The sequence below is a fragment of the Aquarana catesbeiana genome, linkage group LG07, assembly GCF_042186555.1.
Source record: "Aquarana catesbeiana isolate 2022-GZ linkage group LG07, ASM4218655v1, whole genome shotgun sequence".
Lineage (NCBI taxonomy): Eukaryota > Metazoa > Chordata > Amphibia > Anura > Ranidae > Aquarana > Aquarana catesbeiana.
Genome location: NC_133330.1, coordinates 115,464,863 through 115,479,762, shown reverse-complemented (window position 1 = coordinate 115,479,762; position 14,900 = coordinate 115,464,863). Strand labels below are relative to the sequence as shown.

Here is a 14,900-nt window from a genome sequence, read left to right as displayed (position 1 = left end):
ACATTGGCGATTGATCCAGGATCCCGGACACACTGTTGAATCCCGTAGTGGTTCCAAAGCGTGTATTGACCAAGCTTAACAGCAAGGTCACACACCTTAAGGTAATCCTTCATTACATGGCGAGAGCACCTGAGTGAGAACACAGTGTCTGATTATCGCATCACTTTCACAGCATACTGAATCACAGTGTGGAGCACCTGTAAATTGGATCAATTTGAACTTTGCACAGTGCACTTAAGCACTTTTATAATTCCAGTATTTGGATCTTTTTAAATTTCCACGGACTTATTTGCTTTAAAAAAAATATTGTATCACTATATAAATGCACATTGTCACCTTATTATTTGGCTATTAAGCACGTGTCATTTTATATATTTTTCATTATTTATATTTTATACATTATTATTACCATGATGTAGAGTATATATTTTTACCAGTTCAGAAGCTTTTTGCTTATACCTTAGTGCAGCGTTTTTAATGCGGTTTTAGTACTTTTACATGGTTTATGAGACATGTTTACCGCTTGCAGCTATTAAGCACATGTTGTTTTAGATATTTTTCATTATACATTTTATACATTATTATTACCACGGTGTAGAGGATATATTTTTACCAGTTCAGAGGCTTTTTGCTTATACCTTTTGATAGCGCAGCGTTTTTAATGCGATTTTAGTACTTTTACATGGTTTATGAGACATGTTTACTGCTTGCAGCTGACTCAAAGAGGATTTTTTGGTTTATTATTGTTAGTGTAGGCTCACAGGACATTCTATATCATTTTAGTTTGATGTCTCCAGACATAAACCCTATTGAAAATCTGTGGGGCATTCTCAAATGGAAGGTGGAGGAGTGCAAGATCTCTAACATCCACCAGCTCCGTGATGTCGTCATGGAGGAGTGGAAGAGGACTCCAGTGGTAACCTGTAAGCTCTGGTGAACTCCATGCCCAAGAAGGTTAAGGCAGTGCTGTAAAATAATGGTGGCCACACAAAATATTGACACTTTGGGCCCAATTTGGACATTTTCACTTAGGGTTGTACTCACTTTTGTTGCCAGCGGTTTAGAAATTATTGGCTGTGTGTTGAGTTATTTTGAGGGGACAGCAAATTTACACTGTTATATAAGCTGTACACTCACTACTTTACATTGTAGCAAAGTGTAATTTCTTCAGTGTTGTCACATGAAAAGATAAAATAAAATATTTACAAAAATGTGAGGGGTGTACTCACTTTTGTGAGATACTGTATTCTTCTACATGTTTTTGGTAAAAAAAATCGCAATAAGCGTATATTGATTGGTTTGGGCAAAAGTTATAGTGCCTACAAAATAAGGGATAGATTTATGGCATTTTTATTATTCATTTTTTTCTTTTAGTAGTAATGGCGGCGATCTTCGATTTTTATCGTGACTGCGACATTATGGCGGACACATCGGACACTTTTGACATTATTTTGGGACCATTGTCATTTATACAGTGTTCAGTGCTTTAAAAATGCACTTATTACTGTGTAAATGACACTGTAGGGAAGGGGTTAAACACTAGGGGGCGATCAAGGGGTTACGTGTGTCCTAGGGAGTGATTCTAACTGGGAGGGATTGTCTCACTAGAACATGACAGAGATCACTGCTCGCGATGACAGGAAGCAGTGGATCTCTGTCATGTTGTTAGGCAGAACAGGGAAATGCCTTGTTTACATAGGCATCTCCCCGTTCTGCTGCTCCGTGACACAATCACAGGCCCCCGGCGGACATCGAGTCCGCGGACACGGAGCACCTGGCGGATGCGCGCCCACAATGCCGCGATTTAAAGGGGACGTACCAGTACGTCCATTTGCCCAGCCCTGCCATTGTGCTGACGTACATAGTCATGCGCTGGTCAGCATGTGGTTAAGATGTTCCTAAAACATTCCCATTTTTTTTCCGTGTTCAATGTTTCTAGGATTTGGTCCCAATTTATGTCTTGTAGTATTGAGCGCAGTTCAGAAAAGTTTGCCCAGTTGAAATTTAGAGTTCTTGTGCTACCCTCATGCCTCCTTTTCCAATGATTTACGCTAAATGTGATCATCCTGTGATCGCTAGATCCCAAGTTGTCCCGAATTGCCACATCTGAAATCAGACTTGGATTGTTTGTAATTAATAGATCTAGCAATGCATTCTTTCTAATTGAGAAATCCACCAGTTGGGACATGAAGTTGTGAGTGAGCTGTCCCCATTGCCGAGTCAATATCGGCATAATTGAAGTCCCCCATTATGATGACATTTCCCTGCCTTGCTGCCATTTCTAACTGTGATAGGGAGGTCCAGCTCCTCTTCTTCCTTCAGGTTGGGGGGCCTGTAACCTACCCCCACTATTAATTTACCACTTCTTCTCTTTGGAGTTCTACCCACATGGATTCCGCCTCTGCCTTGTCCCATTCACAGTGTCACTCCTCTATATCATCCTTACATCATTTTTTAAATCTAGACACACTCCTCCCCCTCTTCTACCTTCCCTGTCCTTCCGATACAAGGAATATCCCTGGATATTTGCCAGCCCGTCGTGAGAGCTGTCGAACCGAGTTTCTGTTATTCCCACAAAGTCTACGTCGTCCTCGTGTAATAGCTCCAGGTTCTCCATTTTGTTAGCTAGGCTCCTGGCATTTGTGTATATGCCTCTCAATGTTGTATGAGTGCCTATTAATTTTTCCTTATGTTTTCTCAGGCTTTGTTCTTGGTTTGTCCACTGATTCACCCCGGGATTAAACGTTACGGCTATATCATCACTACTGGCTCCACTATTACCCTCTGTCCTTGCTCCCTGCCAGCTGTCGCTTCCTCTGAACTCTTCCCCCCAACACCTAGTTTAAAAGCCCCTCCAACTTTATGGCCATCTTTCTTCCCAATAGAGCTGCACCATCCCCATTAAGGTGTAGCCCATCTTTACTAAAGAGCCAGTAACCGACTGAGAAGTCAGCCCAGTTCTCCAGGAATCCAAACCCCTCCTTCCTACACCAGTTCCTCAGTCACTTCAGTTCCCTAAGCTCCTGCTGCCCCTCTGGTATGGCTCGCGGCACAGGTAGTATTTCTATATTTTGAAGCACACAAAAAGGATATTTCTTGTCTTACACCCCTTTCACACTGGGGCGCTTTGCAAGCGCTACAGCGCTAAAAATAGCGCCTGCAGAGCGCCCTGAAAGAGCCGCTGCTGTGTCTCCAATGTGAAAGCCCTGCGGGCTTTCACACTGGAGTGATGCGCTGGCAGGACGGTAAAAAAAAGTCCTGCTAGCAGCATCTTAGGAGCGGTGTATTCACCGCTCCTGCCCATTGAAATCAATGGGGCAGCGCGGCCATACCGCCGGCATAGCACTGCTGCAGCAGCACTTTGCAGTGGTTTTAACCCTTTCTCAGCCGCTAGCAAGGGGGGTAAAACCGCCCCATTAGTGGCCGAATACCGCCGCTAAAACGATGGTAAAGAAGCACTAAAAATAGCGCCATTTTACCGCCAACCCCGCCCCAGTGTGAAAGGGGTTTTATTGAGCCTATCTTAAGGAAGAGCTTCATGAAAACCAGCAACTGTTGAGACAATGAACAGCTTTGTCAGGTCTACGTACAGCATAATCTATAGGAGTCAGGAGTAACAAAACAACATGGAGCGCAGCAGTCAGGATGAGCACCACGTTCACATCAGAGTCCTGTCTTACATCAAAGTCCCCAGCATTCCCCCCCTAAATCAGAGTCCCAACTTACATCCATGTCCCTAGAGTACCCCCTTCCATCTGCCAGAGTTGCCCCGTACATCCCACCTCTCTTCCAGAGTGCCTATGAATGCATGTTACTCCCTAGGGGAAGAATCTATGGGGAAATCCAGGTTAGAGAGAATATCTGGGGGTCTCAGTAGTTTACAAACACCACAATAGCATGGAATGCAAAACTGCAGCAAGCAAAGCTAGCAGACTAACAGATTTTCAAATCCTCAGATACCGATTAAGGATGGAAGAGAAAAAGATCTTGCATAGCATAAAACCTTTTTACCAGCTTAAATTTTTTTTTAAAAACGTGAGTGCAATATTTTTTAAGTATAAAGTCTCTGCAGAGAGTCGGTTTTTCAGGATGTCTACTGGCCAATTGTATGAGGAGATTTGAGGATCTGACAGATTACGGTCTTTGGGGAGGATTGTAGGTGTATACCAGCATAAGATCTGATTTTTTTTTTTTTTGTTTGTTTGTTTTAACATAAGCGTTGGTAGATGGTCACGAAATAGAAGATTAATTAGAGGATTTTTTAAATTTTGTTGTCTGCTTTGAAGATATAATACTGAGATCTGTTGAGGACAATTGCTGTGGTTACATATTGAACTGCACAAATGAACTTTTAAAGAGAGGACTTTTTTTTTTTCCTTTTTTTGACACTCTAATAGTATATTGTTTTTGGACATTTTATATTTTTTTGGTATATTTTTTGATACATTGTACCATTTAGTAGATGGACATATACAGTATTTAGCACAGCACTACAGCTCACACAAATTAACTTACCCAGAGAGGCCCTATATTTTTTTTATATAGTAATAACAATAGTATATTGTTATAGGAATATTGTTTTTGGGACACAGTTTAATTTATTGTATGCCAGTAGCAGATGGGTATATATTTATCATAGTAGTACAGCTTTTTTACAGGAGTTACATGTTTCACAGTTTATTCAGTTTGATATAACTATTTATACGTATATATGTCCGTGTATGTATTTGGGGAAGATACACTGTTGCAGGAGCAGGGTTACATTTATGTGGTATTGATACTTTTTTTTATTTCTGAATAGATACACACACTTATTCACAGTGCTGTTTTTTAGACACACTTTTAAAGGAAAAGGGTGGTCTGGTCTGATGAATCACATTGTCTTTTACTTCTTGTGGATAGCTTTTTTGGATAGTGCTTTTCTTACTTGGGGAAGAGATTGTTTATAACACCGTGCATTAGCTACCTGTGCATTTAGGTTTTAAACTGACTTTAAAGTATACTTGTCATGAGAAAAATATGGAATTTAGCTTCCTCCTACAACCTCAATTCCAAAAAAAGTTGGGATGCTGTGCAAAATCTACATAAAACCCAATGCAATGATTTGCAAATTGCATAAACCCATATTTTATTCACAACAGAAACAGAAAACATATCAAATGTTTAACTAAGAAAATGTACAATTTTAGGTTAAAAAGAAAGTAATTTTGCAATTGATGACAGCAACATGTTTAAAGTTAGGAAGGATAACAAAAAGCTGGCAAAGTAAGTGGTACTAACCAGGAAGAGCTGGAAGAACATTTTGCAACCAATTCGATTGATTGGCAAGAAGTCAGTAGCATGATTGGGTATGAAAAGAGCATTTTAGACAGTGTATCAGAAGTAAAGATGGACAGAGGTTCACCAGTTTGTGAAAAGCTTCATCTAAAAATTGTTGAACAATTTCAGAATAATGTTCCTCAACATAAAATTGCAAAGACTTTAACTATTTCATCATCCACAGTACATAATATCAAAAAAATACAAGAATCTGGAGCAACTTCTGTGTGCAAGGGACGTGTACAGGCATGATTCTGTGATGGATATCATTGCATCTGCTCAGGAGTACTACCAAAAATCACTGTCAATGAACACAGTTCGCCACGCCATCCAAAAACCCAAGTTAATCACTCACTTCCCGCCTGCCATATAACAGAATGACTTGCACAAAGTGGTTAAGTTATCCTGAGTGGACGCGCGGCGATCGATGGTGTGTCAGTCTGATCAGCTGTGACCAATCATAGCGTCTAACCAGGAAATGCCGGTAAATGGCTTTCCTCGGTTCGCGCTGACAGGAGAGCCGATCGGCGGCTCTCCTGTCGGGGGGGGGGCTACGCTGATCATCAGCACATTATCAGCTCAGCCCCCATCGGAGGTGCCCACCACATCTGCCATCAGCTGCCAGTGAGTGCCCACCAAAGTGCCAATCAGTGCCCATCAGTAATGACTGTCAGTACCTCATCAGTGCTGCCAATCAGTGTCGCCTATTAGTGCCCATCAGTGCTGCATATCAGTGCCGCCTATCAGTGCCCATCAATTCTACATATTACTGCCTCCTTATCAGTGCCCATCAGTGCAGCGTCATCAGTGCCCGTCAGTAAAGGAAAAAAATAAATTTTATAACAAACAAAGTAAAACTTTTTTTTTTTTTTCAAAAATGTTGGCCTTTTTTAGTTTAGCAGAAAACAAAAACCCCAGTGGTGATCAAATACCACCAAAAGAAAGCTCTATTTGTGGGAAGAAAATGAGAACATTTTATTTTGAGTGCAGTGTTGCATGACCACACAATTGTTATTTAAAGTGTGACAGCGCTGAAAGCTGAAAATTGTCCTGGGCAGTAAGGGGGGAAAGTGCCCTGTATTGAAGTGGTTAAATCTCTATAATTCAAAGAAGCCATATCTGAATATGATCCAGAAATGCTGCCATCTTCTGTGGGCCAAAGCTTATTCTGGCCATTCTTATTATGGCCTATTGGTGTGGAAAACGGTTCTGTGGTCAAACAAATAAAAATGTTGACTATCGTGTTGCTGACCATGGATGTTGTGTCCTCCAAATTAAAGAGATGAGGGACCTGCCGGCTTGTTATCAATGCTGCGTTCAAAAACTTGTATCTCTGATGGTAAGAAGGTGCATTAAGCCTGTTGCACACTGCAGCTTGAAAAAGCTCAGTACAGCATTTTGTTTTTACTGAGCTAAAATTTAGCCTATTATTTACAATATCCAAATACCACACAAATCAATCTCCTGCGCTGTGCAGTGTGCCTCTATACAGCCGTGAGCTCTTTGCTTTGATGCTTAGTGATGAATAATGCACTTCCCTCCACAGACCAGGGAATCCAAAACACTGGAACATGAAATGAGACACAAGGCGCATAGACCTAGCGCATTATCCCCAGCCAGAGATATTTATTAGAATACAAAGGTAGGTATTATACTCACAAACAAAGACTTGTTAAAAGAATGCTTTATTGGTCCTCCACATCAGTCCGTGAGACTGTCCACATCACATGGGACTACCTCTGTGGAGGTGTAGACTTCCTAACGCATTTCAAGAAATCTCTCTTCCTCAGAGCATAACAGTTGTCTTGCCTGCTTATATGCGGTGTACTGGATCAATGGCACCAACCCTGGTGGTATGCCCTGCACACTAACCCATTTCCCAATGGCGTGGAAAAAATTGATTGATTTCACGCCCATGGGAAATGTGTTAGTCCATGCCCATGGAGCAAGCAGGGCACACCACTAGGGCTGGTACCATCAATCCAGTACACCGCATATAAGCAGGCAAGATAAACAAGCCTGTTAGGCTAATTTTTTACTGACAGTCTACTAACTGGAATGGTACCAGCGGATTGGAGAAAAGCCAATATAGCACCAATATTTAAAAAGAGCCCAAAATACATCCCTGGAAATTACAGACCAGTTAGCCTAACATCAATAGTATGCAAGCTCTTGCAGGGGGTGATGAGGGACTATATATCAAGATTTCGGTAAAAAAACAGTATTAGCAGTAATCAGCATGGATTTTTTGAAGAATCGTTCTTGCCAAACCAATCTATTAACCTTCTTTGAGGAGGTGAGTTGTCATCTAGATAAAGGAAGGCCCGTAGATGTAGTGTATCTGGATTTTGCAAAAGCATTTGACACAGTTCCCCATAAACATTTACTGTTCAAAATAAGGTCTGTTGGCATGGACCATAGGGGGTGAGTACATGGATTGAACCCTGGCTACAAGGGCGAGTTCAGAGGGTGGTGATAAATGGGGAGTACTCAGAATGGTCAGGGGTGGGTAGTGGGGTCCCACAGGGTTCTGTTCTGGGACCAGTCCTATTTAATTTGTTCATAAACGACCTGGAGGATGGGGTAAACAGTTCAATCTCTGTATTTGCAGACCATACTAAGCTAAGCAGGGCAATAACTTCTCCGCAGGGTGTGGAAATCTTGCAAGAAGATCTTAACAAATTAATGGAGTGGGCAACTACATGGCAAATGAGGTTTAATGTAGAAAAATGTAAAATAATGCATTTGGTTGGTAAAAATATGAATGCAATCCAGAACCTCTGGGGGATTCTAGGATGGAAAATGACCTGGGGGTCCTAGTAGATAGGCTCAGCAATGGCATGCAATGCCAAGCTGCTGCTAACAAAACAAACAGAATATTGGCATGCATTAAAATAGGGATTAACTCCAGGGATAAAGCAATAATTCTCCCACTCTTCAAGACTCTGGTCCGGCCTTACCTGGAGTATGCTGTCCAGTTCTGGGCACCAGTCCTCAGGAAGAATGTACTGGAAATGGAGCGAGTACAAAGAAGGGCAGCAAAGCTAATAAATGATCTGGGGGATATTAGTTATGAAGAAAGGTTGCGAGCACTGAACTTATTCTCTCTGGAGAAGAGACGTGTGAGAGGGGATATAATTTCAATTTACAAATACAGTACTGGTGACCCCACAATAGGGATAAAACTTTTCCACGGAAGGCCACTCATTAAAATTTGAAGAAAAGAGGTATAACCTTAAATTGCATAGAGGGTTCTTTACTGCAAGAGCGGCAAGGATGTGGAATTCCCTTCCACGGGCGGTGGTCTCAGCAGGGGCATTGATAGTTTCGAAAAACTATTAGATTAGATTATACAAGGTAATACTGACATATAATCGCACACATAGGTTGGACTTGTGTCTTTTTTCAACCTCACCTACTATGCAACTATGTAAGGCTCTTGGGAAGAGAGATTTCTCGAAACGTGCTAGAAAGTCTATGCCTCCACAGAGGTAGTCTCATGTGATGTGGACAGTCTCATGGACTGATGTGGAGGACCAATAAGACATGCTTTTAACAAGTCTTTGTGAGTATAATACCTACCTTTGTATTCTAATATCTCTGGTTGAGGATAATACACCACCACAGCCCCAGAAGAATTTACCCCCTTCCTGACCAGAGCACTTTTTGCGATTCGGCACTGCGTCGCTTTAACTGACAATTGCGCAGTCGTGTGAGGTGGCTCCCAAACAAAATTAATGTCCTTTTTTTCCTACAAATGGAGCTTTCTTTTGGTGGTATTTGATCACCCCTGCGCTTTTTATTTTTTGCGCTACAAAGAAAGAGCGACAATTTTGAAAAAAAACACATTATTTTTTACTTTTTGCTATAATAAATATCCCCAAAAAATATATAAAAAAAACTATTTTTTTCCTCAGTTTAGGCCGATACGTATTCTTCTACATATTTTTGGTAAAAAAAAAAAACGCAATAAGCGATTATTGATCGGTTTGCGCAAAAGTTATAGCATTTACAAAATAGGGGATAGTTTTATGGCATTTCTATTAATAATTTTTTTTATGGTGGCGATCAGCGATTTTTATTGTGACTGCGACATTATGGCAGACACATCGGACATTGTCATTTATACAGCAATCAGTGCATACAAATGCACTGATTCCTGTGTAAATGACACTGGCGGACACATTTTTGGGACCATTGTCATCTATACAGCAATCAGTGCATACAAATGCACTGATTGCTGTGTAAATGATACTGGCAGTGAAGGGGTTAACCACTAGGTGGCAGTGTAGGGGTTAAGTGTGTCCTAGGGGCTTGTTTCTAACTGTGAGGGGCATGGCTGTGTGTGACACGTCACTGATCTCTGCTCCGATGACAGGGAGCAGAGATCAGTGACACTGTCACTAGGCAGAACGGGGTGATGCTTGTTTACATTAGCATCTCCCCGTTCTTCCTCCCCGTGAGGCGATCTGTGAATGGGAGGGCAGCTGGGGAAGGAGGAGGGGGGCCCGAACCAAACCAGGTACCCCCCCTCCCCCAAATTGAGGAGGCAAACTGAGCTTTCCTGTTTGGGTGAAGATCCGCTTTAAATAGTACATTTTCTCAGTTTAAGTGTTTGATATGTTTCTACTTTCTTTTGTTAGCTGCCTTAGTTGTTATGCTGATCAATTAGCTTTATAACTTTAAGTCAATAACATAAATAAAGTGTAAAGATCCATAAACTTAGAAAAACGCATGAACGAGTGTGTCTGTTCCAAGTCAGTAGCTTAGACCCCTTTCACACTGGAGCGTTTTGCAGGCGCTATAGCGTTAAAAATAGCACCTGCAAACCGCCCTAAAACAGCTGCTCCATTCACTCCAGTGTGAAAGCCCGAGGGCTTTCACACTGGAGCGATGCGCTGGCAGGGCCTCAGAAAGTCCTGCCAGCAGCTTCTTTGGAGCGGTGAACTCACCGCTGCTCCCCATTGAAATCAGCCCTGGGGCAGCCCTGCGATACCGCCGGCAAAACGCTGCTCTAGCAGCATTTTGCGGGCGGATTTAACCCCTTTTCTGCCGCTAGTGGGGGGTTAAAACCTCCCCGCTAGCGGCTGAATAGCTTCGCTAAAACTAGGGTAAAGCGGCGCTATTTAGCGCTGGCGGCACAGTGTGAAAAGGGTCTTATATATTGAAGCCAGAGGAGTGGCAAATGGCAGGCAGCCAGCTAGTTTTTTTGTCTTTTTATTTTGTTTTTGTTTTTTTTAGAAGGTTAGGTCAGGAATGCCAGTCTCCATGTTTCTCATTTGACAGGTTTCCTTAATTTAATTTTTCTTATCCTATTTTCATTTATTTTTTTTAAACCAGCACTCTCAGCAAAGTTTGGCGACTATAAATCTACCTGGTCACCAGACCCCATTGGACACAATCCATCACATCACTCAAACAAGATGTGGAAGAACCAAATGTCCAGGAATAGCCCTGGGCTGCCTCGCCCCCCTCCAGGGCTCACCAACCACCCCAAAGCCACCAATTCTCCATGGAACAGCACAGCCCCTCGCTCTGTAAGAGGATGGGGTGGTCAGGACTCAAGGATCACATCTGGTAAATTGATAAGGACCTGTGATGTTGAAGTAAATGCTTATTTGCTTATTAGCCTGTGATATGAACCTGTACTAAGGAGAAAGCAGAATTAATAACCTCAATAATAGAATGTATCTCTTCATACCAACTGTAAAAGGCCAGTGTTTTGCAAGCAGTATCCATTATCAGAGCATGGCTAGAGATTGTTCCTTATCCCCAAATATTACAAGTGCCTCCCAACTGCTTGAAGTATTGATAACTGTAACAAGATTATCCAATTTGCTGTAAATTCTCCGTGTGAGTGGGTATAGAGGCATCATTCTTCAATTGTGAAATAGGATGGATAATATTACTATAGATGTTACACTGTCAAATCTCATCCAAGCAACATGGCAAATATCACTGCTTCAGCTACTTCTGTTAAATTGCGGTGGCTTTGATATTGGATATTTGGTTTTGAAAAAAATACTGACTTAACAAGTAATTTATTTATAGGATCTACCTGGAGTGATGGCAGTTCTGTGCGTCCAAGTTACTGGCTGATTCTTCTTAATCTTACACCACAGGTATCTGCAGATAATCTGATTAATGCACGTTCAAAAATTGCAAATCATTGTCTATTTCAGGAGCTGGTAAATGGTTATGCTTTTTGGTGGTTTGTTTCTTTTTCTAGATCGACGGTTCCACCCTCCGGACGATCTGCATGCAGCATGGCCCTCTCCTGACATTCCATCTCAACCTCACCCAGGGCACAGCTCTTATCCGATACAGCACCAAACAGGAGGCAGCCAAGGCCCAGAATGCCCTACACATGTGAGTTAGGGCATGTAAATTAGTAATAGGAATGAAAGTAATTCTTAAAGGAAAGACGTTTTTTTATACATTTTCTTTATACTGTTCTGAAATAAAAATTGGTGGAGCCCTCTGTTCCTTTCTTATACATTTTTACAAGCTTACTGCTTTGGTGAAAAATGCGTTTACAGAACCAGATATCAGACACACTGATAAGGACTTATTCTACCTCCCAACCAGCACTATATGGCTCCATATTGAGATTCAGTTAGAGACCGTGGAAAGGGAAGGAAAAACACAGTTACATAGTTGGTAAGGCTAAAAAAAGACACCAGTCCATCCAGTTCAACATGTGACGTGTGAGTGTGCTTGTGTTTGTCAATAGTAAATCATATATACCTGTATGTTGTTAAAGTTAAGGTGCCCATCTAATATTTTTTTTTAAACAATCCATGCTCCCTGCTGATACCACTGCTTGTAGAATAGAATTCCACATTCTTGCCGCTCTGACAGTAAAAAACCCTCTGCGCAGTTAAAAGGTTAAACCGCTTCTATTCCAGTTTCAATGAATGGCCATGTGTCTTTTTTATCTTTCACTTTAAAGTTTTTACCCTGTGCTAAGTGACCAGTAAGATATTTGTACATCGCTATTGTATCCCCTCTCAAGCGTCTCTTCTCCAGAGAGAATAAGTTCAATGCTTGTAGTCTTTCCCGATAGCTGAGATCCTCTAGTCCCTTTATTAGCTTTGTTGCTCTTCTCTGGACTCTCTCCAGTTCCAGCATATCCTTCTTGAGGACTGGTGCCCAGAACTGGATGGCATACTCAAGATGCGGCCGGACTAGAGTCTTATAGAGTGGGAGAATTATCTTTTTGTCTCTGGAGTGAATACCCTTTTTAATGCATGCTAATATTCTATTGGCTTTGCTTGCAGCAGCTTGGCATTGCATGCCATTGCTGAGCCTGTCATCTACTAGGACCCCCAGGTCCTTTTCCATTCTAGATTCCCCCAGAGGTTCTCCCCCTAGGGAGAACTTGCATTCATATTTTTAGCACCCAAATGCATTACCTTACTTTTTTCAACATTAGACCTCATTTGCCATGTAGCTGCCCAACCCATTATTTCATTTAGGTCTGCTTGTAAGGTTTCCACATCCTACACAGAAGTTACAGGTTGAAAAAAGAAACAAGTCCAACAAGTTCAACCCAAAACAATATATTTATATATCGCAATCGCATATACACAATTCTTCACCCACAGTTGATCCAGAGGAAGGCAAAAAACCCCAGCAAAGCATTCCCCAATTTGCTACAGCAGGGGGAAAAAATCCCTTCCTTATCCCCGAGAAAAAATCGGATTTTCCCTGGATCAACTTTACCTATAAATGTTAGTACCCAGTTATATTATGTACTTTTAGGAAAGAATCCAGGCCTTACCACACCGGATCATTCCGAGTATTCGCTATTTATCACCACCCTTTGGACCCGCCCCTGTAGCCAGTTTTCAATCCAGGTACTCACCCCATGGACCATACCAACAGACCTCAGTTTGCAAAGTAAATGTTTGTGGGGAACTGTATCAAATGCCTTTGCAAAATCCAGATACACCACATCCACAGGCCTTTCTTTATCTAGATGGCAGCTCACTTCCTCATAGAATGATAATAGATTGGTCTGGCAAGAACAATTCTTCATGAGTTCATGCTAATTGCTACTAATGATACTGTTTTCATTACTAAAATCTTGGATGTAGTCCCTTATCATCCCTTTCAATAGCTTGCAGACTATTGATTTTAGGCTAAGTGGCCTGTAGTTTCCAGGGATATATCTAGGCCCTTTTTTAAATATTGGTACCACGTTGGCTTTTCTCCAATTAGCTGGTACCATTCCAGTCAGTAAACTGTCCATAAAAATTAGGAACAATGGTCTAGCCATCACCTGACTGAGTTCCTTAATCTCCCTGGCGGTATGATTATTTTGGATTTTAGGTGCTGAAAGCGGTACCATTATTTTGCATGGAAATTTGGCGTTATATATTGTAGGTCTGTAATTCTTAGTAATAACACACTTAAATCTGTCCAAACAAGAGTCTAGTAGATATCCCGGGTATGATAAAGTTTGAAACACAAAAACATAAAATATAATATAATAAAAATAAATCATTTAAAAAATAATAATAAAATAAATTTCCCCACGATTCACTATCGCTCAATTCTGCAAGTGTTCTAATTTACTATCACTGTTTTCTAGCTGGTCTAAAGCCACTTTTGATGTAAAGGGACACTTTTTGGTTGCTATGGACAATCTCCAGTTTCCAGGCAGAAAGAACAGTATATATAACATAAAACTGCATGCAGGGCATAGGACAAAGCATTTGGGACAAAAGGGATGTGAAATAACTTCATACAGTACTGTAATCTTTAAGATTACAGTACTGTATGTGTTATGATTTTACAATTTTTTGAATTTGCCACCAGGCTCCGCCCCCGTGCGTCGCGACGCTCGCAGGGAACGGAGCCTGGCACGGAGAGGCTTTGGAGGAGGACAGAGCCCGCAGGCACAGCGGGGGGACATCGCAGGATCCCGGGGACAAGGTAAGTAAAGCCACACCAGGATCCTGCGATGTAATCCCGAGTGTGGCTCGGGGTTACCGCTAATGGTCCTGAATTTTAACCCCGAGCCACTCTCGGGAAAACCGCCAGGGAGGCTACGGACCCTCGGGTGTAAGCCATCTGGTCCTGGTGATTTATTAATGATAAGTTTTTCAAGTCTATTTCTGATACTGGCCTCTTCCATGAGGGTGCAATCTGTGACGTTTTATTAACCACTTCAGCCCCGGACCATTTGGCTGCCTAATGACCAGAGGACTTTTTACAATTTGGCACTGCGCTGCTTTAACTGGTAATTGCGCGGTCATGCAATGTTGTACCCAAATGAAATTTGCGTCCTTTTTTTCCCACAAATAGAGCTTTCTTTTGATGGTATTTGATTGCCTCTGCTATTTTCATATTTTGCGATATAAACTGAAAAAAGACCGAAAATTTTAAAAAAAAAAAAAAATTTTTTCTACTTTTTGTTATAAGAAAAATCCAATAAACTCAATTTTAGTAATACATTTAGGCCAAAATGTATTCAGCCACATGCCTTTGATAAAAAAAATATCAATAAGCGTATATTTATTGGTTTGCGCAAAAAGCTATCACGTCTACAAACTATGGTACATTTACTGGAATTT

At 41.4% G+C, this 14,900-nt stretch overlaps 1 protein-coding gene across 1 annotated transcript in view; it reads left to right on the top strand.

The window, feature by feature from the left end:
• TNRC6B (trinucleotide repeat containing adaptor 6B) overlaps positions 1–14,900 on the top strand; it is an 814,361-nt gene that overhangs the window by 764,971 nt on the left and 34,490 nt on the right. Inside the window, 3 exon segments of the mRNA XM_073592654.1 lie at positions 10,660–10,896; positions 11,371–11,441; positions 11,549–11,688. Coding sequence (XP_073448755.1) covers positions 10,660–10,896; positions 11,371–11,441; positions 11,549–11,688 — 448 coding nt within the window.